This window comes from Notothenia rossii (assembly GCF_949606895.1).
Source record: "Notothenia rossii genome assembly, chromosome: 5".
Classification (NCBI taxonomy): Eukaryota; Metazoa; Chordata; class Actinopteri; order Perciformes; family Nototheniidae; genus Notothenia; species Notothenia rossii.
The window spans coordinates 57,598,394-57,625,227 of NC_136903.1; the positions used below are offsets into that span (position 1 = coordinate 57,598,394).

Below are 26,834 nucleotides of genomic sequence, written 5' to 3' on the forward strand. Positions count from 1 at the left end.
GAGGCTTCAACAACGGCCACAGCCGCCGGCGCCACCTGCACTAGCAAACCTGACGATGCCCATGACCTGCCTTTTAACTGGACACAGAAAAGATGGAGTGAGTGGAATGAAAGCTATCCATGGCTTTTCATTCCACTCACTCCATCTTTTCTGATGAATGTGGATATGAGATTTGCAAAGAGACAAAAAGTATATTGATCTCTCTGCCGCTCGCAGAAAAATCCACCGGAGTGCACCTTTCACAAGAAAGGATTCAGGGAAAAGTCAGCAGTGATTAAAAGAATAACCTGCGGAAAAAGATTTATAATCACCATAAGGGCCAGGCAAACGAAAAAGCGATCGAGATTTCGGAGAGGAGAAAAAAAGATGTCCTACCAAACAAGCTATTGGCGATCAATGTTGACCTAATGCAGGAAACATATAGATCTTTCAGGTCTGCCTATATGATTAGCAATAAAATAAATAAATAGGGCTCCCCCGAAAGCAAATGGGTAATTCGAACACTGATTCAATCTCATTAGCTACAGGCATTTGAAGCTTGTAAAGGGAGGATGACAGCTCTCACTCGCCACTCTGCTGTTCCGCAGCGCCGCTTCCCCTCCCTCCGCTGAAATGATGAATGTAAGGTGTATAGTAATCATAGATAACACGGCAGGGTCCGTTACAGTTTGTTTTCATCTGATTTCAAATAAACAAAGTATTGGCTTTCAGAATATTAAACTTGTTTCGGCAAATTCAGATGATAAATACAACTTTGAAGCTTGTAACGGCATAATTAAAAGCGGAGAACGGAGTAACTTGACGTCACAGCAGGCATAACAACAGCCGGTGTTTCTCGAGTGTTTTCCCACAATACACACAAATGCAAAAATACACAAACACACACACACACACACACACACACACACACTAGGGGTTTCACCAACTAATCGACTAGTCGACTAGTCGACTACCTTTACCACTAGTCGGCGCTGTAGGCCCTAGTCGACTAGTCGTGGAAAAAATTGAGGTAAACGAGGTGCTGCAAAATGCTTCAAAACACGTCCGACATTCTTATGTATGGCAGTACTTCAACGAAGATGTAACCAACTCCACAGTGAAGTGTCAGTTGTGTACAGCTGTATTGAAGTACAATACAAATGCATCTGCTATGCGCAACCATCTGAAGATGAAACACCCGCTGCCGACAGCTAGCACTAGCAGTAATGCTACCACCAGTGAGCAACGGACCGGCGTCAGCACTGAACAGAGGCAACAGTGATGCGGATGATGAGCTACGGGATCAATGCCAGCGGACACCGCATATCCCCACAATGGATAATCCACTGGAGTGGTGGGCAGAAAACGTGCACCGCTTCCCCCGCTTTCGAGGAGCTACCTGGCTATTCCAGCCACAAGCACCCCGAGTGAGAGGGTTTTTTCCCTGGCAGGCAACACTGTCACCTGAAAGCGATCAAGCCTCCTTCCCTCACATGTCGATGCGTTGGTGTTCAAACCAAAAATATGGAAAGGTGGACGTTATCGTGGAGGACAGCGAATAAAGTGTTGCGCAATGCGCTGTTGCGCACTGGATTTACGTGGCATTTATGTAAACAAGAGTTTTTTGCTGTCGATTTTGGTGAGTCCAGTGTTTGTTATTTACTCAGCCATGTAACACAAATTAAAATGCAGTGTTTAATGTTACTGTATAAGTTCCAATAGAAAATACAGTTGTAAACCTCTCTTTGTGTGTCTCTATTATGACGTAACGACTAGTCGACTAGTCGACTACTATTTTGAAAAACTAGTCGACTAGTAAATATTGGTAGTTGTGAAACCCCTAACACACACACACACACACACACACACACACACACACACACACACACACACACACACACACACACACACACACACACACACACACACACACACACACACACACACACACACACACACACACACACACACACACTCGCGGGCTTCCCCCAGACCAGTAATCCAAACGAAAATATCTTCCCTCCGTACTATTTTGATAATTTGCTCCGCTAATAATCAATCAGATCGATCCAGAGAAGAGGAAACTTTGAAGGCCTTTTTCTCAAAATGATGACTCTGTAACAGTCATTATATAATGTGACATATTTTGCTTAATATTTGGAGTACAAACACAATCGTCGTGGCGTAGGTGTTACTCTCATCTATCTCAGATAGAAGATATGATTGGAGACGACCAGCCAATCAGAATTGACCTTCTCGAGTTCTCCGATTGGTTGGTTTTGTGGCACATTTGTAACACTGTGACAACTTGAGCGAGCAGGCAGGCAAAGCTGAGCGCTCAACTGTGGTGCCTTCAGTTTGCATGATGTCTGGCAAAAAAAGGACATACGGTGATCAAAAACGAAAAAATAGAAAACTTAATGAAGAAAAAAGGCAAGACAATAAAGGTATGTAACTTCATATTATGGCTCTGTCTCCTGTCCTGTGTCCCACTAACAATAGTTGGATAACTTGGATTTGGGAGTATTCTAACTTACTACTACTACTTACTTTCTAGCTAACGTTACAGCTAGCTAACTAGCCAAGTTATCATTATTATCTCAGCCTTTCTGTAGAATAATGCGATGCTATTAACGTTACTGATTAATTTACTTTAGAAAAGTTTAGCTCAGGCAGCAAGTCACACTCGTAGCTAATGTTAGCTAGGTATATGTGCTTGTTTCATATTTTGACCAAGTAAACCAATTTCCCCTGGGATTAATAAAGTACTATCTATCTATCTATCTATCTATCTATCTATCTATCTATCTATCTATCTATCAAACTATCCAAACATCATTGTGTGGGTTCTAAGTTCATGTAAATGCAAGTATTCATTGGCTGAATATTGAATTAGCTATATAAAGCTAGTATGTTCCATTTGATGTTCCATTTCAAGTCTGTTTCCATAAAGCTTAACTCTGTAACATACTCTCCTCAGGAGCACTTCTGAAGTACTTTGGAAGCCCACAGCAGGTGCCAGCACACACCACAACGTCCACTGAGGACACTGTTGGTGAGTTCAAATGGGCCCAAAGTGAGAGCTTTCTGAATTTGGAATATTAAGTCATTACATTACGAATCATATATTTCTTTATTCCATAGCAGGTCAATCAACCTCCACCGCTGCTGTTGGTGAATGTGAAACCACAAGGTCAGCTGTTGGCACCAGTGACTCCGATGTCATCCTAGAAACCGCCTCAGACAATGCTGGTAAATGATGTGTTAAGTGTATAGATTAAGCCCATAGAGCTAGCTACAATTGCCATTTGTCGAAGTTCTATTGAGCAAGCTCGCTGTTCATTGCTTATAATAAATATCTGTCATGCATGGTGCAGGAGTTTGATGATACCTGTTTTTAAGGACTGATTCTGGATCAGCACTTTGGAGCTATCTCAAAAGCAGCGCCATAGTGGTGAAAAGACAGCTGATCTAGAGACAGTCCTATAGTCATATATTAAACAATGATATACTTCTTCATTCCATAGCAGTTCCATCAACTTCCATCACTGAAGAAACCACCTCTGACAATGCTGGTAAGTTTAGGCCTACATCAAAGAGACCTTAACTTTGTTTGTCAAGAAAAGCAAAGCACTATATGTCCAATCAATCATGGTATTATTATTATTATTATTATTATTATGAATATTATTATTACTATTGTGTTCAATCATTCAACTGTGTTGTTCATTGCCAGGAACATCAACTTGTAAATATGTCAAGTAACAAAAACTTATTTTTTTTAATTAATTTCCCTATAGGTATTTCTGTACCCATTGAAGTTGAGAGCAGTACCATTACGCCTACTACACCTACCTCTGTAACTTCTACTCCTTTTCTCTCTGGTTCACCAATGGATCCAACTGGGTGGCCATCAGTACTTAACGATCACGTACGTACAGATCTGGTGATTAGGGGGCCAGTACAGGTGGACAGAGATTTTGTATTCCCGAAAACACCAAACAACAGAAGCTTTCATTATCATTACATGTTTAGAACACTTGTAAATGGTAAGAAAGTTAAGCGAAGCTGGTTAATATACTCCAAGAACAATGATTCAGTCTACTGCTTTTGCTGCAAGTTGTTTTCCAAGAAATCATTAAAGCTCATAACGGAGGGACAACAGGACTGGGTGAATATTGGCGCATTACTGAAGCTACACGACAACAGCCCAGATCATGTGAAAAGTGTGTTGACTTGGAAGGAACTAGAGCTCCGTCTTAGAAAAGGGAAGACAATAGACAAAACAGAGTTGTACCTCCTGGAGGCAGAGAAGAAGAGGTGGAGAGAGGTGCTCATTCGGTTGGTTTCCATCATCCAATCTCTAGCAGAGAGGAACCTGGGACTTAGAGGGACTGTTGACACCCTGCATAACCACAACAACGGGAATTTCCTCAAAGAAGTTGAGCTAATTGCCAAGTTTGACCCTGTTCTGAAAGAACACATCAGACGCATTGACAGTGGAGGAAATTACACTACATACTTGGGTAAAACAATCCAAAATGAACTCATGTCCTGTATCAGTGACACAATACTTGCAGCAATGGTGGCTGAAATCAAAGAGTCCAAGTATTTTGCCATCATTTTGGATTGCACCCCAGACGTCAGCCACCAGGAGCAGATGACTGTTGTGATTCGAACAGTGAGTGTGAAGAAAAGGACTGAGATCAGGAAGCACTTTCTGGGGTTCATCATAGCCCCTGCATCCAGGGCTTGGTTTGTCTACACTCATTTTGAACAGGCTGGAGGAGCTGAAGATCCCCTTTGAGGACTGCAGAGGACAATCCTATGACAACGGTGCAAACATGAAGGGCAGAAATAAAGGGGTGCAGGCCAGGCTGTTGGAGAAGAATCCTCGAGCTCTGTATGTTCCTTGTGCAGCCCACACACTGAATTTGATGGTGGCGGATTCAGCCAAAGGATCAATAGATGCTACTTGCTTCTTTGGTAATGTTCAAAAGCTGTACACCTTGTTTTCAGGTTCTCCCCAGAGGTGGACCATCCTGAAAAAACATGTGGACATCACTCTCAAGTCCTGGAGTGAGACGCGGTGGGAGAGCAGAGTGAATAGCATCGAGCCGTTGCGCTACCAAACGGATAAGGTCAGGGAGGCTTTGCTAGAGGTGAGGGAAAACGCAAATGATCTCATGGTCAGAATTGAGGCCCAATCCCTGGCAGAAGAAATTGGATCATTTAGATTCCAAATCTGCACTGTTGTCTGGTATGATATTCTGTCAAAGATCAATACAGTTAGCAAGCTCCTTCAGTCTGTCAACATGCAGCTGGATGTTGCGGTCAGTCTCTTAGACAAAACCAAAGCATCGCTGGTAACCTACAGGGCCACTGGGTTCACAGATGCTCAGGCCACAGCAAAAGAGCTCTGTGGAAATATGAATGTTGAGGCAGTGCTGAAAGAAAAGAGGCTGCGGAGCAAAAAGAGGCATTTTGCCTACGAGGCAGCTGACGAGGCAGTGGCTGATGCCATGACGAGACTGGAAACAGGATTCTTTAATGTTGTGGTGGACTGTGGCATCCAGTCTTTGGAGGACAGATTCAAGTCCCTGGGGGAAGTAAGAGACAAGTTTGGAGTGCTTCACAACTTCCATAATCTGGATGATGAGTCACTTACAGACCAATGTGCCCTGCTGGGAAAAACATTGACCTGTGGCGAAGAGGCAGACGTTGACTGGAGAGAGCTAGCCATGGAGATGCAAAGCCTTCCAGAGCTTCCCAAAGAAGATATGACCACATTGGAGATGCTCACCTTCTTAAATGAAAACGAGCTGTGTGAGATCTATCCAAATCTTTGGATAGCGCTGAGAATAGCCTGTACCCTTCCAGTGACAGTGGCGTCCGCAGAGAGATGCTTCTCGAAGCTCAAACTGATAAAAACATACTTGAGGTCATCCATGGCCCAGGATCGCCTGAGTGGAATGGCAATAATCAGCATAAACCACCAGATTGGCAGCCAGATCTCCTATGATCAGGTCATCAATGACTTTGCCTCCAGGAAAGCAAGAAGAGAACAATTCTGACTGTACGTACGAGAGGAACATTTGTATTTGCATTTGTTTTTTTACATTTCATTTCATTGTTAAGCAGTTTGTTTTGCACATATTATTTAATCCTTTAAAGGTATTTTTGGATCTATTTATATATTCTATTTAGTGTTGAGTGTTTTTTATTAAAAATATCTATCTTTGAACAGTGATGGTCACTTTGTCAGTCTTTTTATTCTGTACTGTCAGTTCATCAGTGCTATCTGATATGACTACTTTATTCAAGTTTATGTTCATTTGTCAGAGTACTTTTGATCCCCTAAAATGGGGGATCAAATGTAATATTGGACAAATTAACATACACTTCAACAAAGTAGTCATATTTAATACTTGGTCACAGTATGCACTTTAACCTCATAGTCCTTGTTTCATTTCAAATCTAATGTGCTGGAGTACAGACTCAGAGCCACAACAACAAAACATATGTCACTGAGGACTGAGGAGTTTCTATATTTCTGTTCACTGAGTTTATATAGTCATTAGTTATAGCCTAGGTAGTTATTTGTAGTCAATTTAAAGACTGTGCTGCTCTTCTCAGGTCCCACTTTAGTGTTTACATGCTTATTTGTACAATATGTGTGCTCATACTAACATCATAAGACAAAAGTTGGTTCCGTGTTGTGTGTAGTGAGAACGCGCTAGAGTGAGGGGGGCCCCCAAACAAAATCTTGCTTAGGGCCCCCAAAAGTCTAGGGCCGGCCCTGGTAAGGTTACATGAGTAGATGAATCAAAATAATCCTTTATTCGTCCCACAACGGAGACATTTATAGACATGTATTTTATGTGATCTTACTGTTATGTACAGATGAGACTTTGTCATAGACTTATTTACATGTGTGTCTGTGATTATTTTACTGTACTGTTCTGTACAGATGAGACTGTCATATACTTATTTACATATGCATTTGCCAATTTGTGGGGAGGAGCATGAAAATGAACAATTCGATTCATCAGCCATTAATTTTTTTTGTAATCAATTTTATCTTCGGACAAAATAGACTCTTGATTAGTAAACGTTTACTCTGTGTAAACTTTATTTATGTGTAAACTTTATTTTGGTGTGTATAAGTAAGGTTACATGCATGAGATAATCCTTTATTTGTCCCACAACGGAGACATTTATAGATATGTATTTTATTTTATCATACTGTTCTGTACAGATGAGACTGAGTCATAGATTTATTTATATGTGTGCCTGCCATTTGTGGGGAGTACTATGTAGTAATGGGGAGTACAATACGTACCCGGACAGCAAAGAGATCTCGTAGAGCACATGTACCTCCCACACAGCCACCAGCTGCCCATGCACCATCACCCCCACCTGCACAGCAGCCAGCTCCACTGTCTTGGAAGACAGGCGAAGACCCTGACACTGCTCGCCCTGTCTCCAGGTTTCAACCTGCTCGCAAACCCGGGCCACAGCTCAGCTCAACAGTATCAAACAAACCCCTTGACCTGTTAAAACTGTTCTTCATTGCACTAACAGTACAGACACTCTGTACCAACACAAACAAGCGGGCTCCACAGGAGATGGGAAAGGGTAAAACCTACAAATGAACTGACTTGACTGTAGAGGATTTCTATAAATACATGGGGCTGCTTCTATACATGGCCCTGCTGAAACTGGACAATGTATTGGACTACTTGAGGAAGGATCATTTTTTGTCGGTGCCTCTGCCAGCACAGGTCATGTCACGTGACAGATACAGGACAATATCCTGGAACTTGCATCTCAGCAGCCCTGATGAGGATTTCCAGAACGACAGCAAAAAGGGCACACCCCACCATGACCGACTGTTCAGATTGAGACCCCTCATGGACACGATCAAGACTGTGTGTAAGGCCTTTTACCCTCCCCATAAATACCTGGCTGTGGATGAGAGGATGGTTGCCTCCAAGGCTAAGACTGAAATGATCCAGTACATGAAGGCCAAACCAACCAAGTGGGGATTCAAGCTGTTCGTCATAGCTGATTCGAGGAATGGCTACACAATAGACTTTTCTGTTTACACTGGTAAAAGCGACATCCTTTCCGGACATGGCCTGTCGTATGATGTGGGAATGTCTCTGGTGCAGGCAAGTTACCTCGGAACAGGTTACCATATTTACATGGATAATTTTTACACCAGCCCGAAGCTGTTCAAGGCTCTCCATGCCCTAAAGTTTGCTGCCTGTGGGACCTACAGAGAGAACCGCAAGGACTGCCCAAGGCCACAGACTAACGCCCTGACAAAAAAATCCAAAAGAGGCTCCATAAGATGGATCAGGGAGGGCCCACTGGTATTTGTGAAGTGGATGGACAACAGGGAAGTAGCTGTATACTCTGGCAACACCGTGCAGAGAAGGCAGAAGCAGAGAGATGGCTCCTGGACCCGAGTAGAGACCCCCTGTCCCACATCTGTTGCTGGGTACAATGCACAAATGGGTGGAGTTGATCTGTCAGATCAGCTCATACAGTACTAATATGCAAAGCACAAGACCATGCGCTGATACAGGAGCCTGTTTAGTCATTTCCTGGACATTGCCACTACAAACAGCTACATTATGTACAAAGAAGTCTGTCTGTCACAACAGAAGAAGCCCATGGCACACAGAGCATTCATGGAGAAGCTGAGTGCTGAGCTCTGTGGCAAGCCTGTCCATACACCTCCTGTCCGGGTACCTGTAGCTCATCTTCCTGTGCCCATTGCTGATGTCCAGGCAGCAAGTGACAGGGCCACCACAGGTCGCAGGAAATGCGAACATTGCTACTTCCAAGGCAAGAGAAAGGACACACCTTGGAAGTGCAAGCAGTGTGATGTTGCCCTGTGTGTCTCACTGGAACGCAACTGCTTTGAGACATGGCATGAGGACTTAATCTGAGTGAAAGTCCATCATCTTCTCCCGCTTATCCATGGTTGGGTCGAGTGGTGAGTGAAGTGTTTTTTATAAATAGTTGAACAAAAGCTCTGGTGTTCAATATTCTAACAAGTGTGTTTTTGCTGTTTTTATTTGTATGTATAATGAAAAGTTGGTTGAAGGAAAAAAAGTTCTGATATTCAATATTGTAACAAGTGTGTATTTACTGTTTTTATTTGTATGTTGAATAGTTGCTTGAAGGAAAAAAAAGTTCAATATTGTAAATAGTGAGATTTTGCAGTTATATTTATATAAATTGTTGGTATTATAAAAAATTGTTGGTTGAAGAAAAAAGTTCTAATGCTCAATTCTTTTTTTTTTGCACATCACATGAACCTTGGTATGTAATATTAAGTCATTATTCAGTCCTGATATATCTCAGTCCCTGCTGTGGTGAAAGTAGAGTGATTGACAGCTGTTTTACTCAGAATTGGAATTGATTAAATTTCATTTTAGACATGAATAACACATTTATATACAGTGTAATTCAAATATTTCACTACTTTTCTAATCCTAAAATTTTGGTAACCAAATCTAAAACTCCAAAACAATTCGATCACATAAGAACATTTGTGTTTTCATAAGAGTTTTGAAGATTTTCTGAAAATCAGATGTCAAATTTTAAGCTTTTGAGCTACTTATCTCATCAAACAGTGCTCTAAGGTGAGTAATTTGCATATATAGCAATACTAAAGATTGTCCTGAACATTTCGATATGTAACACATGGGTGCCATGTTAGAAGAAATACATTTAAAAGGTGATTTAAGAAAACATCTAAAAATCGAGAAAATACCCTTAGACTCCAGAGGGTTAAAAAAAAAATCTGACGGTAAGCCAGACCATGTACTCGTTGCAGGCTTATTAGCAACTTCCGTCTGAAGTTGCAGTATGTACACGCTCTGCACACACCAGCAACACTGACCCCGTCTCATTAGGACATGGGTTAGACCATGTGTCAAAAGGGGGGATGTTAAAGGCCATTAATCAACATTGGTACACAAAGGGGTTCACAGTAACAGCTCAGAAGCATTGAGGGTAAGAAACACTGTCTTGTAATCGTTGAAATGTGGTCCAAATTAGGGCTGCCCCCGACCAAAGATTTTCCTGGTCGACCACTGGTCGTCAGGTAAGGCCACTGGTCGACCACTGATCGACCAGTGGCGCGGATGAAAGCGCACGCAGAGACAAACCGCCTTTCTCGCGCAACCGGCAAGTTATTAAATTATGATTCTGAATGTGTTGGAAAAATTAACAAGGAGACTGTCTTAACATTTTGTTAATTTATTTCAACACAACACACCATATAAAAACATCACAAAACTTATGAACTTTTAAAACCAACACAATAACTTTATAAAACAAACAAAAAACAGTCTTCTGTTAAAAAATTAAATTTAAACTATATTTTTCGTTTCTTTTAAACATGTAAATTAAATATAAATTATATAAACAAACGAATAAATAAATATAGGCTCAAGCCAACTTAAATATTTAAATATCAGTGCAAAAGTAAACAGGCCGACAGAGAAGTATTCTCAACATGAAAATAAAACTTTCAGTTTTTTCCTGAGGTCGGAATGCAAACAAAAATTATAAATATACCACAAAACTTAACTTAAACACTTCAGTTGGAAGAACGAAAACTATAAACTACAAAACTATGGTGTTATATTAGGCTAGGCCACTACCTGACTTTCAGGGTTTCCCTCCGATCTTAGTCTTCTCATATTATGAGACAAGAACATGAGTTTGTCTGTGTTATCCGGGAGAAGTGAGCTCCGTGTCTTGCTCACAATGAAGCCGGCTTTGGAAAATATGCGCTCCGATGGCGTGGATGTGGAAGGGATGGAGTGGATGCGCTTAGCTGCTCTGGCAAGCTTGGGATAGCGTTCCTCATTCATTTTCCACCAAATCAGTGGTCCCTTGTCAACCTTGGTTCGGTCCTGCAAGTATGTCTTCATTTCATTTTTCTCTTCTTCCGTCTGTTGATCTTCATCAAAGGCCATCAGCATTGATATGTCCTGCTGCTTTTCCCTTTGCCTCTTTGGTGTGGGCTCACTTTCCTCTGCGCCACTGCTGTCCTCTCTATGAGCAGTAGCTTCTTCTGCTGGAGATAAACTCTCAGCCAGATCCCACACCGTTGTGTATGCATCGTCCCGTTTCTCTGCACCGAGGAATGACAAGCTCTTGAACCGTGGGTCAAGGACTGCAGCTTGAATATATATGCTGCCCTCCAGACTCCCTGTGAGCTCCCACCTTTTGTCGATTTCCTCTGTGATTTTTTTCTTAACTGCCTTCATGGTCGTGCTGTCATCATCACGACTCAACAAGTGGCGCCTCTTCATGTTGACGAGCATCGGCAGCGTAGCAGACAGAGATGCGTTTATATCTTGTCAGAGCAGCTCGGTGAGGGTGATCATGGGCCTCAGCACGGAGACAATGTCCTCCGCTGTCCTCCATTGGGCAGTTGTGAGATCCAGATCTCGGTCAGACTGGTGGGTGGTCCCGGGTTCTGAAAGCACAGCTGTAACCGGACATCTCTGTTCCAGAAGACGCTCCAGCATTGAATAAGTGGAGTTCCATCGTGTGGACACATCTTGTATCAGTTTGTGTTCAGCCACATTCTGTTGCTTCTGTTTCAAAGTGAGAGCTGCTGTTGCCTTGGCACTTTTTTTTAAGTGTCCCACAAGACGTCTGGCAGCAGCAATCACTCGGCAGATGGGATCTAATTTAACAGCCGCGTTTATGCACAACTGCAAGGTGTGCCCCGCACAACGAATTCCCCGGACATTACCCCAGCACGGGTTTTGAGATAGCTGTTTAGCGCACAACACCATATTAGCGGCATTGTCGTGTACCACAGCGACCCTCTATTCTGGCGGAATCCCAAACTCCTCCATCACTTCGCTGAGTGGCTCTGCTATGTTGGCAGCTGTGTGGCTCACCTCCAGCACTTTAGTCTCCAACACGAATGAATGTAATTGCCATTTTTGGGAAATAAAGTGTGCCGTCACAGTCATGTAACCATCCATTTGGTTGGAGGTCCATGTGTCAGTAGTGAAGCTGACTGCTGTGCAGGCTTTAAGTTTCTCCAAAAGTACCTGTTTGGTCGTGTTATATTTGTTTTTAATGGCGTGCATTACGGTGTCACGTTTGGGTACAGTGTAACCCGGTTCGATGAACTTCATCATCTGTTTGAACCTTTCCCCCTCGACAATGTTTACAGGTCTCATGTCCAGTGCCACAAAATCTGCAATTTTGTCGGTGATGTCTGTCTTCCTTTTCTCGGAAAGAGGGGGCTTCAAAACGAGTGTTGTCTGTGAGAGTTTCAATGGCGGCTGCGAAGATGAAGTTGAGATAGATGCGGTGGCCCTATCAACGTATAGTGGATGAGCCTATTGAGAGAAATGCACATTAATTTAAGTTTACACCAAGCCTAATAGCCCATAATATGACAATACATTTTATCTAACAGGCTTTTTATTAAGGCTAGAGCCGCAGAGCGTCCATCTTTTAATGGCTCGATTGGTACTTACATGTTTCAGGTGATAAGTCATGTTTGTAGTTGATGAATGATAGGAGAATATTTGCTTGCAAAGTTTGCATATCACCTTCTTCGGGTTGTCTGTTACTTTTTCGAAATGCTCCCAAGCTCTTGATTTTACGCCTGACATGGTTAAAACTATCAGCTTATCTGACGTGAAAACAAGTGACTCACTGTCACCTCCTGTTTCCCGTTTTTTTCTCAATCTTTTTTTTTTTTCTTTTTCGGCAACCAACAACCAATTAAATCTTGACCGACCAAAGACTCTTTGGCCGACTAACCTTTGGCCGACTAATCGGGGGGCAGCCCTAGTCCAAATGGGTTGAAGCTTTTCCAGTAAATGCACAAACAGCAAATGTTGTGGCAAAGGCATTGCTAAGGGAAAATCATTCCTAGGTGTGGTATACCAAGCAAGATCTCTAGCGACATAGGTTCACATTTTGCTAATGAGGCCATTGCACAGATAGGAGAATACCTTGGCATGGACATCAGAAAGCATTGTGCTTACCATCCACGGAGTGGTGGTGCGGTGGAAAGAGAGAACAGTATAATCAAAAACAGGCTAGCAAAATGCTGCACAGACACAGACTTTTCCTGGACACAATCCCGGCCAATTGTGCTGATGTAGATGAGGATGCGGAAACAAACACAGTCAACTCAGCCCTTATGAGATCCTTTTTACAGTCCCTCCACAGATAGGAATCAAGGCGCCAGGATGTCCCCTTCCTTCCACAACCCTGTCATATTGTGTTAACCTGTCATCCAATTTAGCAGATATCAGACGTCAGGTAGCAGCAGCCCTACCTACCCCATCTACTGGTCCACTCCACCGTATCCAACCAGGCGACTTCGTGCTGGTCAAGGATTTCCGGAGAAAGAGCTGGAGATCCAGCCGTTGGCAGGGTCCCTACCAGGTGCTCCTCTTCACCCAGACAGCGGTCAAGGTCGCCGAGAGAGCCACGTGGGTCCACGCCAGCCACTGCAAAGCTGTCATCTCCACCCCAGTCTAGCCGGTCCATTAGAAACAGACGACGACAAGTGATGTGCCAAGTCACCACCAGCACCACACACGCAGTACATACACTCTATTACCACACACAAGAATCATGGGCGAGGGCCAGCTGTGCTGTTTCATATGCCTCTGGTTCCTTGTCTGTGCCGTCATTGTGTGGGGTTTAATTGATATGGTCATGAGGCACGGGCTCAGTCAGACTAGACAAATCCACTAAGGAGTCGAAGACACCAACTTAAACTTTGTGCCTGATCACTGGCGAGTGATTGAAGATGGAGCCCCTCCGACAAGAACTAGCTAATAATCTAAAGATATGCCAACGTCACCGTGAGCGTAGAGACAGATGTGAAACCTGCTACAAAAAACAAATGGATAACAGTAGAATGGATCTGTTACATATTTACCATGGCGTTTATTTTTGCATTAATCTTATACCTCTTACACCCATGGCTAGGAATGAAGGTTCATGACAGCCTAACAGACGTACAGGTAGAAAAACGAACAATACCGCGGAGTATGTCCTAAAAACAGCCACTTTCCATGATATGTTTGTGATGTGTTTACTTAAACCAGCGATGGGGTGTACTCATTGATGTGTTATATCAGTCTATCCTGTAATTTGTTTTATTTTCATGATTTATCAAAGTATGATCAAAAGGGGTGAATGTAGTGGCAATTTCTTGTATTACTTTATATGGTAAAACCAAATGATGAGATTATACTGAGAAATTGCTTGATCAACTTGACCTGTTGTATCCCACGGTAGCTTCCTGCCAAGGTCATACTTGAACAATGCGGCTCTTGTTCTTTATGAGAGCACTGCAAGATAACAGTCAGCAGTGTGTTGAGAGTGTTATCTCTCTTTGTCTGCAACTCTAACGGTACGTCCACACTGCAGCTTTGAAAAAATCTTCAACCAATCACATGATTCTCCCGCCCCCCGCATACAAAGCAAAAAACCCCGGGGATTTTATGCGAGCAATATATATATACAGTGGGGCAAAAACGTATTTAGTCAGCCACCAATTGTGCAAGTTCTCCCACTTAAAAAGATGAGAGAGGCGTGTAATTTTCATCATAGGTATACCTCAACTATGAGAGACAAAATGAGAAAAAAAAATCAAATTGTCTGATTTTTAAAGAATCTATTTGCAAATTATGGTGGAAAATAAGTATTTGGTCAATAACAAAAGTTCATCTCAATACTTTGTTATATACCCTTTGTTGGCAATGACAGAGGTCAAACGTTTTCTGTAAGTCTTCACAAGGTTTTCACACACTGTTGCTGGTATTTTGGCCCATTCCTCCATGCAGATCTCCTCTAGAGCAGTGATGTTTTGGGGCTGCCGCTGGGCAACATGGACTTTCAACTCCCTCCAAAGATTTTCTATGGGGTTGAGATCTGGAGACTGGCTAGGCCACTCCAGGACCTTGAGATGCTTCTTACGAAGCCACTCCTTCGTTGCCCGGGCGCTGTGTTTGGGATCATTGTCATGCTGAAAGACCCAGCCACGTTTCATCTTCAATGCCCTTGCTGATGGAAGGAAGTTGTCACTCAAAATCTCACGATACATGGCCCCATTCATTCTTTCCTTTACACGGATCAGTTATCCTGGTCCCTTTGCAGAAAAACAGCCCCAAAGCATGATGTTTCCACCCCCATGTTTCACAGTAGGTATGGTGTTCTTTGGATGCAACTTAGCATTCTTTCTCCTCCAAACACGTCTAGTTGAGTTTTTACCAAAAAGTTCTATTTTGGTTTCATCTGACCATATGACATTCTCCCAATCCTCTTCTGGATCATCTAAATCAGGGGTCACCAACCTTTTTGTCACCGAGGGCTACTTCAAGGGTACTGAGTAATAGGAAGGGCTACTTGTTTGATACAAACTTCCTGAATAACATAATTGCACGGTTCACCTTTAATGATAATATTATTATTAATAATAATCAGAATACATATTAATTTACTCTATGTGAAGGACTGTCTGATCACATGTTAATGTTAATTATTCCTCACTCACAATAATTATTAACAATGATTTACCATTGCTATAGCAACCCCACTGTTTTGTTATGAAAATGTATCTATATTTATACACATTCTCGCGACATCTATCAGGGGTCGTTGTAATGCTGTGTTCACACCGGACGCGACTTCGCTCTAATCGCTTGAGTTTCACCGCTGCTGTCAGCTGTCATTCGCATCATTCAAACAAGACGCGCTGGCTCGGGAGCTACAACTACAACAAAATGAACATATTTTACCGTGATTAAATTGTAATACACGTTTCTAAATGATGCCGAAGTAACAACATACTGATACCGTTTAGTAAAAACCATGAATTAATGCTTGACAAGTCTGCAGACAAGACGACAGGCGAAAAACCTTTTAAAATGCTTGTTTTCTGAATGGAGATTGGGTCGACCAGGCTAAGCTAACGTTGTATATGCTCATTCCACATTCATAACAACGGCCTACAGACATAAATAAACCAGCGACTGTATTCGCCATGACACAGACAGTCTGTGGTTTGTACTTGTTTAACTTTTGTCCAGTTTCTGAAAAGATATGAGGAGCTGTGATCTCTGTTTGCTAACTGCTAATAGCTAACTGCTGATGTTTTCTGGTTGAACGTCAGTGGCAGGCTGAGATCCTCACCACTGCTGTGTGTGTGTGTGTGTGTGTGTGTGTGTGTGTGTGTGTGTGTGTGTGTGTGTGTGTGTGTGTGTGTGTGTGTGTGTGTGTGTGTGTGTGTGTGTGTGTGTGTGTGTGTGTGTGTGTGTGTTTTTTTTTGTCTGTTTGCGGTGTGGTGATGAGGCCCATGATCTTAGCTGCTCATGCTAGCTTGTCTCAGCTAGAGGTGGAACGGATATTTGGTGCGTGGAGTTCAACTCTGAACCTATCTGGGGTCAGAGTTCAATTTCACGCACCAAATCTCCATTTCACTTACATATGTACATACAAAATGTGTGCTTTTAAAATGTTATATTCAATATTGTCATTTTAAAAATTAAAAATGTCTTCAATAATTTTGTTAGACGGAGCTCCATGGTGACTTGTGCTATTTTTAGAACATGCACGCGGGCGAACAATTTTCCCCCTGCGGGCGACTTTGTGTGCGCGGGCACCGCGTTGGCTACCCCTGATCTAAATGCTCTCTAGCAAACTTCAGACGGGCCTGGACATGTACTGGCTTAAGCAGGGGGACACGTCTGGCACTGCAGGATTTGAGTCCCTGGCGGCGTAGTGTGTTACTGATGGTAGCCTTTGTTACTTTGGTCCCAGCTCTCTGCAGGTCAATGACTAGGTCCCCCCTTGTGGTTCTGGGATTTTTGCTCACCGTTCTTGTGATCATTTTGACCCCACGGGGTGGGATCTTGCGTAGAGCCCCAGATCGAGGGAGATTATCAGTGGTTTTGTATGTCTTCCATCTTCTAATAATTGCTCCCACAGTTGATTTCTTCACACCAAGCTGCTAACCTATTGCAGATTCAGTCTTCCCAGCCTGGTGCAGGTCTACAATTTTGTTTCTGGTGTCCTTTGACAGCTCTTTGGTCTTGGCCATAGTGGAGTTTGGAGTGTGACTGTTTGAGGTTGTGGACAGGTGTCTTTTATACTGATAACGAGTTCAAACAGGTGCCATTAATAGTTAACAAGTGGAGGACAGAGGAGGCTCTTAAAGAAGAAGTTACAGGTCTGTGAGAGCCAGAAATCTTGTTTGTTTGTAGGTGACCAAATACTTATTTTCCACCATAATTTGCAAATAAATTCTTTAAAAATCAGACAATGTGATTTTCTCGATTTTTTTTCTCATTTTGTCTCTCATAGTTGAGGTATACCTAGGATGAAAATGACAGGCCTCTCTCATCTTTTTAAGTGGGAGAACTTGCACAATTGGTGGCTGACTAAATACTTTTTTGCCCCACTGTATATATAAACTCCCCAAACAGGCGAAAACCTACCAGTTCTCTGCCACCTCCCTCCATGCCTGTTTCCTCCGGTTTGTATCCCGGTAAATAGTTCTGGTCGTAAAGAACCGGGTGATTTGCTACCGTAATTTCTCGTTTGGAATATGAGGAAATGAACTGCGGTCTGGCTCTCCCAGCTTGCACGCGGTTTGATTGGCTACTATGGCTAGCGCTTGTACTGTCAGATTTGCAGAAACGGGATTTGTTTGGCTGACGCTTCCAGCTCAGCTTCAAAAGTTGAACATTGCTCAACTTTTGAATCCTGAAAATCCTGTAAATCCTGTAAATCCTGTAAATCTTCGCTTCGCTTCCCCACAATGCAGTTCGGCGAAAAGCGAGGCAAAGTGACGTCCCTCCCATTCAAAGTCAATGGGCAGAGAAGCGTTGGAAGCGTTTTAAAGCTGCTGTGTGGACGTACCGTAAGACAACTTTGATTTGCATCAAACCAACTTTATTATTTGTATTACATCTCCAGATTGTTGACGAGTGAAAGTTTCCACAACAGTAAATACACATCTGAGTTGACAAATATGACATGCGGGGTACCTTAGGGCTCCATCTTGGAGCCTCTTCTCTTTAACATCTACATGCTACCACTGGCTCAGATAATGAAAAACAACTAAATAAGTTACCATAGCTATGCGGATGACACACAAATGTACATAACCATTTCACCAGGAGACTATGCTCCAATTCAAACACTGAGTAAGTGCATTGAACAAATCAATGACTGGATGTGTCAGAACTAAGATAAAACTGAGGTAATGGTTTTTGAAGCCAAGGCAGAACGTATAAAAGTTAGCGCGGACATTCAGTCTGCAATGTTCAGATAAAGCCAGAAATCTAGGTGAAGTCATGGACTCTGACCTGAGTTTCAACAGTCACATTAAAACAGTTACTAAATCAGTCTACTATCACCTAAAGAACATATCTAGGATTAAAAGACTAATGTCACAGCAGGATTTGGAAAAACTTGTCCATGCTTTTATCTTCAGTAGACTGGACAACTGTAATGGTGTCTTTACAGGTCTCACTAAAAAATATATTATAAAGCTGCAGCTGATTCAGAACGCTGGTGCTCGAGTCCTCACTGACACTTATACCTCATTCATACCTACGCAACTCAGGTTCAAGCTCCGTGCTAGGGCTTTTCAGGTTCAGAACCGGTTCTTCGGTTTAGCTCCGGCTCTTTTCACACTGCCCAGAGTCCGACTGGTGCTGCGTCATCGTTTGAGTCATGACATAACCGTTTGCGTGCCTGCTTCATAAAGCCAAACCGTGCGGAAACCCCTCACAGCTGACATCGACAATAACAACAATGGCCGATTGTGCTCCAGCTTCCTCTGTACCTCTTCGGAAGGCCAGATTCCCAGTAGGTAGCTGGTCTCTTCAGTGGACCACTGCTGCTTGTTAAGTTTCTACATCGTTGTGTACAAACTGGATAAAACGCAGGCTTTTTGTTGTTGTTCCGGAGTTGGTCCCGCCCCTGCCCCCGCCTCGACGTAAGCGTGACGTATGCGGTGCTTTTGCTCTGGCCGGACCATTTTTTGGTACTTGCAACAAACCGGATTCCGGAGCTAAGAGGCTGCTCCGCTGCGGTGTGAAGAGGAAAACCCGGTGCTTTTCAAGCTCCAGCTCCGAACCGGCCCTGAAACACCGTTGGTGTGAATGAGGTATAAGAAAGTGGATCACATCACCCCTGTTCTGAAGTCTTTACACCGGCTTCCTGTGTGTCAAAGAATAGATTTCAAAATACTGCTGCTGGTATATAAAGCACTGAATGGTTTAGGCCCAAAATACATTTCTGACCTCCTGCTAAATTATGAACCATGCAGATCTCTCAGGTCTTCAGGGACTGGTCAGCTTTCTTTCCCCAGAGTCAGAACTAAACATGGTAAAGCAGCGTTCATTTATTATGCTCCAAATATCTGGAACAAACTCCCAGAAACCTGCCGGTCTGCTGCAACTCTGATTACTTTTGAATCCAGTTTGAAGACTTGCCGCTGCTTTTAATTGATACATTCATATCTTAAACTGCACTGTAACTTTTATTCATGTGTATTTTTATTTTAAAGAGCTTACGAAATGAAGGACAACACTGTTCTTATTAGGATAATATATACTATTATTAATGGGAAATCATTTGTCATTAATGACAATATGCCCGCTGTATTTATAAATCTTGATTAATTACAACTTTCCATGCTCGCTTCCGATGTTACACGACCGCTCCGGACCAAACAGCTTTCGCCGGTTAGTGACGTCACGCACGTCACGAGTAGAACACTTTTTGAATAATACACTAACGGTACGTCTACACTACAGGCATCAAAAAATGCTTTCAACGCTTCGCCCATTCACTTGAATGGGGTGACGTAGAAGATTTTTAATCTTCGCCGAACTGCATTGTGGGGAGCATGGCATGGCTTTGCAAGCATCACGAGCATCTATCGGCATCAAAAGTTGAACAATGTTCAACTTTTGAGGCTCGATGCTTGGCATCAGCCAATCAAATTCCGTTTATGCAAATCCCGCCAGTGCAAGCGCAGCCAATCAAACCGCGTGCAAGCTGGGAGAGCCAGACCGCAGTTCATTTCCTCATATTCCAAACGAGATATTACGGTAGCAAATCACCCGGTTCTTTACGACCGGAACTATTTACCGGGATACAAACCGGAGGAACCAGGCATGGAGGGAGGTGGCAGAGACAGTGGGTGAAACTGATAGTTTTTTCGCCTGTTTGGAGAGTTTATATCCAGTTTACTTCGTTTTAACATTGCTATTGCTTTGTATGTCGGGGGCGGGAGATTCATGTGATTGGTTGCTCGCAAAAAATCGCCAAGCTTCAGACACGCCCAGCTTCAAGATTTTTTCATGCCTGTAGTGTAGACGGGCCGTAACTATATGGCTGATGTCGGACTCTGGCTCGGACATTTCGACAGCATCGAGTGACAGTGAGTCGTCAATAGACTCGGTGCACTTTCAAGAAGAGGAGGATTTTATTGAAGAGGATGCCGGTGTGGTTGAATCAGATCATGCGGGCGAGTCTAACGTGGTGGAACCATACCAGTTTGAGCCACAGTATTCAAGTAGCGGTAGAGATACAGACGGGAGCGAAAATGGGGACGATGATCCTGGATTTGGCGGACATCCGGTGCGGCAACAGAACACAGACTGGTATACATTTGATTATAATTCATAGAGATGTTCATATATAGTAAATAAATAATAATATATAGCAGGCACATTGGCTCAGGCAACAGAACACAGACTGATATACATTTGATTATAATTCATAGAGATTGTTGGGGCAGAATCTCTGCTCCGCGCCGTTCCTATATGAGCGGGTTCTCAAAAGAAGGAAAAATTCAAAGCAGCCAGGATAAGGGTTAAACAATAATCTGCTTTAATGGTAAAACATACAAATACATCACCTAATCACGAAGCACTCTGCAGAGCACTCCGGGCTCAGGTTCTACCACCGTGTGAGACACGTCTCAGGAACGGCAAGTCAAAAACAAGAGCGCGAACCAAAGGAAAACACAGGCTTTCATACTAAAAACACAGGAGGAGGTGTGTAAATGCTTCCCCCAGAGGTCATCTTATTGGGAGAGACCAACACATGGCCTGTCGTACCCAATCAGCGCGACACAGCAGAAGAAACCCGGAAACAAAAAGTCTCTTTCAGTTTGACGAAAACCAGATACCTTTTGGTGTCTGGAACGAACCTGCTCTAAACAACAAGTTTCCTTATCTTATTTCACATCTTGCAGCCAGCACACACACATCCCCTTTATGGCTCTTTGTCTCTGTGGCCATCTTCCCCCCCCCCCCCCCCCCCCCTCAGGTTACCACACACAAGTTAAAAATATGTTTTAAGATATAGTTGTTATAGTTGGCTAAATATACGTAATACATGTAAATTACCTTCATATCAATAATAACGAGGAACACATTACCTATGCTCTTAAGCAGTATTAGAGATGCTTTTCAAATAGTCAAACTTCACACAGGCCCAATATAGAGAACACACTCATTTGTCCTGCAGCCTTTCCAGCCATTTGAGCTATTGTTCACATCCTTACTTCAAATAAAAGGTTTCACATTGCATATTTCCAGCTTCCTTTACACATACTGTTATTATTAATACAAAGTAATTAACCACACACATCTATTTAAAACAAGTAGATTTCCCTGATAATTGACATGCTGAAAATCTTAAGAAGAATGTCCCCTCCCCCAGCTCTCTCGTCCCTGTCATAAAACCTGCTTCCGTAATAAAACATGTTTAAGCCAATTTCTCCACAATGTTTGTAGCCATTTAGTACCCACACATGAAAGAATAAAAACAGAGGTATAGTTGAACAGTAATCACGCAGCACATATATTTACTGCAATGAAAACACACACATTTGCCCTAAGCATGTGTAACGCACCCTCTTCTTCTTCCTCTTTTTTCTATAGGAAAAATATACTTTGTCCCTTCAAATTTAACACACATGAATATATATATAAAGTGACATTAAAATGAATATACCAGATGTAACTTTCCTGCCATAACATGTTACTTTAATACTTCAAATAATTCAAATAATACTTCAAGATGTTCATATATTGTAAATAAATAATAATACATAGCAGGCACACTTGGCTCAGGCAACAGAACACAGACTGGTATACATTTGATTATAATTTGTAAATAAATAATAATACATAGCAGGCACACTTGGCTCAGGCAACAGAACACAGACTGGTATAAATGTGATTATAATTCATAGAGATGTTCATATATAGTAAATACATAATAATAGATAGCAGCTATATAAGTACAGTCCATTTACCATTTACTGGTAGGCTATACATTTGATTATAATTCATAGACACTTGGCTCAGGTAACTGCATCACACTCTGCTAGGCTTGGAACTCACCACAGAAGTAGGTCTGCTCCTAAAAATGCAATTATTTCTCAACTATCTTTTGTACATTTAGGTGTACATGTGACAAATATACAATCATGGAAACAATTGAAGAGTGCCAATGCTGCCAAGAAAAGGATGTCATGGTGGCCAAAATGGAGGAATTCAATGAACATGAGGGAGATGGTGCAAACATAACCTGCGTAATAGATCACCCAGGATTCCAATCAAATTGTCTGGATGTTTGGGTGTTGCAGACAGCCCACCATCATTATTCAAAGAGGGACAGACAACAAGCAGGTGATCAGCCACGTAATGAGTAAGTTACTTGTGTTCACAAATTTGTAGAGCTCAGAAATGTGATGTATTTTTGGAAAGTCATTTTTTTGGGGTTATTATTTTTGGGTCACTCTGGCAAAGTTACAGAATAAATAGATGAATAAGCAAATAAGGTTGAAGTGATTACCATTGACATTTATGATCTTGTATTTTACAGAATGTATCGCTATGTGGCATACCGCCAGCTAGTGAGATTTTGCTGGGGAATACTTGGTAAGAACCACAGAATCCCACTGCCATCATGTGCCATTAAAAAGATCCAGGCGACGTTTCCATCTGAAATCTACACGTCGTTCAAGTATCCAGCACTTGATTAGAGTCAATAACAAAACTGATTGTCAGTTCAGTGATTAAATCTGCTTCTAAACAGCACAACAGCCTCTCTCTTGTCTGGTTTTTCCCATCGACTGCTGAGTGGATCTGGGACATCGAAAGGTTCCTCATCGACATTGTTTTCGCACAAGCGTAGAGTCTCGGTCAAGAGTTCGGTAACATACTCTGCAAAAAAGACGTTTTATAATCAAGAATTATATACTATATTTTCTAGTCCCCCAATTATGCATAGCATAACCTGAGGCACTTTGCATAATTAATCATTGTAGTTGAAACTGTACACTCCATTCTCACATAGCTCAATTTTCTATATTTACACAATAATGTTGTCCGAGATTGAATGTTTTTCATTAATTTGGTAAAACGGTATAATTAATGTTATCATTCTCTCACTTTCACTTTCTTACCATATGTAGCTGCTGTATTCACACGTCTTACTACATGACCACCTTTCTTTGCTTTGGGGAATTTCACAGTGTATTGGAGTTGTCCTGTCCTGGTTTTGGCATGCTTCCTGCCAGAGTTCTCATTGTAGTGCAGTGCTGCTAGGATCAACCTACAAAATAAATACATTTATTGTATAGAGAGAGAAAGAGAGAGAGAGATTTCATAGGGATTTTAGCATTTGCAGGCCATTTACATGCACACAAACCCATAGATCTCACTACAGGAGAGGGGAAACCCCCAAAAAAGAAGAACTTGGCAAATAGATAAATAAGCAAATAAAGTTGAAGTCTCTAGTATTTTCTGATGAGATTCATATTATAATTTACCTGCAATATATGCCAGTGTACGAGTATGCATACATCTTTGGGGCAAACTGGTTGACTATACTGTGGTATACTTCCACCCCGTAGGTTTGCTGTGAAGGTGACATCTTCTTGACATCTCTGACAAAAGCTTTCTGGCTGACAACTTTATTCAGCTTTAGTGCTGGCACTGAATCTGAAAATACACCATCAAAAAAGGATATAGGATATACGATAATAGAAAAAATATTAGTTCTTCATTGCATATCATTTTTCTTTACTGAAGACACAAAAACATTCCTACACAACATTTGATGAGTGGTCCATTGTCGTAGAAAATATTATTACCTGCTTTGAGCCATTTTTTTTTGCGGTTCTGAGCTGCAGGCAGCCGACCATGGGCACATTTCTCTAACACTCTGCCATGTTTGGTGTGAATGTTTATAATGTGGTTGTTGAGGGACAGCCATTTTTCAGCAATCATTTCTCCATTTCCATCCGGAGTTGATACGGCACACCAATACAAATGGTTCTGAATGGATTGTATCCATTCCCCAATATCGGTACATTGCTTGTCCTTTGCAAGCTTTACCAGTTTTTTTTTTAGGTCTATAAAATAGAAAGTTCAGTATTTTTTTTAATTTTTTTTTAAAATTGGAGTGAATTGGAGAATTATAATTCTACTATAGTTAAAAAAATTAACCTACTTTTTGCAAGGTGCCAAACGTCGAACCGATGGTCCACATGTTCTTGGTTTTCCTTCAGCCATTTGTTGATCTGTGTGTGTCTGTCTGTCACAATTGTCTTCATGACGAGGTTTTCACTCTTCAAGAACTGGACACATCGCACAAGCCCCTCTTTTTCCATGTGGACACTTGAAGGGACTTCATTACTCTGGAAATACATTCAGAACACACATAATATTTTATAAAGATGGCTATCATAGAGCATTTGATTTTCAGCGGTCATATTTGTGAACATGGTTAATGCTTTGAGCTTGAATTGCATCGGCCAAAAAAAAACACTCCTGAAATTATATTGTCTTGGGTTCGATAGAAAATATTCTCAGATGTGTTTGGATATAAAGTATTTGGAGGAGGCTATTCATAAAATAGGATACATTCACTAATACTGACCTGAACTAATTGAACATCCAACACCTTGTTTATTGTGAGGTCTTGTATGGTATAGGATCCATACTTGGCACAGTGACCAGGGCTATCACAGCGTCCATCCCCTCCTAACACCAGTTCTTTGTGTTTGTTCGTCTCCTTCAGTTTTTGCACAATGTTGTTCCGATTCTTGGTCCAGACTGTCTTGATTGCAGGTTGAAGGAATTTCTTCTGATGATTCAGAAATGTCCTTGTTGTGATGGTGTAGCAGTTGATGGATTTCAGTACCCTCAGCACTTTTGTTGGTGATTTACCCGCAAAAAGAATTGCTGCTGACAACAGCAGATTTCAAGCAGGAGTTTTATCAATTAAAGGTTGATTCTGCCATGACCTGTGAGAAAAATATATTCATTCAATTTTCTATCATACTATACAACCTGTATGAGTATCTCATGAATAGGACCACCTGTCAATCATGGCCACAAATATCATTCTCGAATACATATTTCGCATGGTCATCATTTAAAAATATTACCTTTGAAAACCACAATGTTTGCAGTTTTGATCGATTTCCACAAATGTGCCCATTGTTCTCCGAAGGCGACCTGGCGAGTTCTCTTTACACATCGGACAATGGGTGAATAGTGACATCAGGGAAGACATGAACACAAGTAGAAGCTTACTCCTAAGAGGATCATTGTCGTCCTGGTTGTCACTGTCCCTGTGAAATGGACAAAGAGTAAAATGATCAAGTCTGCAATAAATGGCTGGATCCGACCCTGCATAATGATAATGTAGCAACATTTAAAAAACATGACAAGACAATACTCATCAGTTGACGAATCAGATTCCACGTCTGATGGGCTATAAAGATGATCATTTTGATTATCCTCTTCATGTTGGCTATTGTCGGCCTCAAGCTCTTTTTCCTCATCAATTATGTCCCTTTCAGGGAGGTTTAGCTGCAGGTTGCACTGAATCCCAGCATCCACAGTACTTGTGTCATCATGTGTTTGTGTCCCAACAGTACACCCAGTTGGTTTGACTTCAATTCCTGAAAATATTATATATAATATTATATAATGATATATACACGCATGTTACATGTATGTGTATTTGTATCTTACATATCAATATTTAAATATTATGATACTGACCTTTGGAACAACCAACATGGATTCGAACTTGCTGTCCAGCTGACCTGAAACGTGGTCGTGCCTGCATGGACTTGTGGTGTATTCGTGGAGGGGGGTCCGTTTGCACATCAATTTCATTCTGAAATGTACAAAACACAGCACAACTTTACAAACACATTTTTTAAACTAGCTTAAAATTGTATTGAAAGTGTTACAGGCTTGGCCTGTCACTTCAAGAGTAGCAACCGCAAGGGGTTGTGGGTTTTGGAGTCTGTGTGTGTGTAAAATGTGATGGCCAAGGCGGGGTGCGAAGGTATGAAGAGAGATACGAAAGCATGGGCGGACTGGGACACAAATTCAGCCCGGGACGTTCAGACGCACCGGCCCACGCGTGCGGACCACCCTTGTAGCCTACAGATAAATTATACATCCATGCTAATATACTGTTATGGCTAGATTCCCCAGAGTCAAGCCACAACTGCAGCTGTCTCACTTTCCTCAGGGTCAACTGCATAAGAAGAACATCAGCAATCAATTAAATTACCAATATTATATCAATATCAACATTCGGAAAGGAACTGCTTGTCTAATTCAGACCTATAAAATAAATGCAATAGTGAATTGGCCACAAATCTCTGTCCTTATTATTTAATATTATTATTTAAAATGATAATATTATATAATTTAACTTGGAATATCATGAGCATATGACTATCCTAACGGATCTAACTTTATGCACAATAT

The 26,834-nt window shown here is 41.9% G+C and overlaps 2 protein-coding genes across 8 annotated transcripts in view; one reads left to right on the plus strand and one right to left on the minus strand.

Annotated features, from left to right (window-relative positions):
• Positions 1-2,789: 2,789 nt before the first annotated feature.
• Positions 2,790-6,229, plus strand: LOC307041850 (52 kDa repressor of the inhibitor of the protein kinase-like). Of its 2 annotated transcripts, XM_079685399.1 has the most exons (4): positions 2,790-3,034; positions 3,124-3,231; positions 3,507-3,554; positions 3,780-6,229. In XM_079685399.1, the coding sequence occupies exon 4, from the start codon at positions 4,824-4,826 to the stop codon at positions 6,051-6,053; it is 1,230 nt and encodes a 409-aa protein (XP_079541525.1). In that variant the 5' UTR covers positions 2,790-3,034; positions 3,124-3,231; positions 3,507-3,554; positions 3,780-4,823; the 3' UTR covers positions 6,054-6,229. The 2 variants fall into 2 exon arrangements, with proteins under 2 accessions (XP_079541525.1, XP_079541524.1); XM_079685398.1 differs by having other exon boundaries at positions 2,790-3,231.
• A 15,131-nt stretch (positions 6,230-21,360) lies between these two features.
• The window catches only part of LOC307039311 (uncharacterized protein), a 794,762-nt gene continuing 789,288 nt past the window's right edge, over positions 21,361-26,834 (minus strand). For 3 of the 6 annotated variants that reach the window (XM_079681221.1, XM_079681223.1, XM_079681222.1), the window contains 8 exons: positions 26,112-26,229; positions 25,490-26,008; positions 24,979-25,345; positions 24,550-24,736; positions 24,191-24,451; positions 23,867-24,038; positions 23,501-23,649; positions 21,361-23,258 (listed from right to left, as the gene is read on the minus strand). In XM_079681221.1, coding sequence (XP_079537347.1) covers positions 23,104-23,258; positions 23,501-23,649; positions 23,867-24,038; positions 24,191-24,451; positions 24,550-24,709 — 897 coding nt within the window. In that variant the 5' untranslated portion in view covers positions 24,710-24,736; positions 24,979-25,345; positions 25,490-26,008; positions 26,112-26,229 and the 3' untranslated portion in view covers positions 21,361-23,103. The remainder of the gene's footprint in view (positions 23,259-23,500; positions 23,650-23,866; positions 24,039-24,190; positions 24,452-24,549; positions 24,737-24,978; positions 25,346-25,489; positions 26,009-26,111; positions 26,230-26,834) is intronic. The other 3 variants (XM_079681224.1, XM_079681225.1, XM_079681226.1) reach the window with 3 other exon arrangements.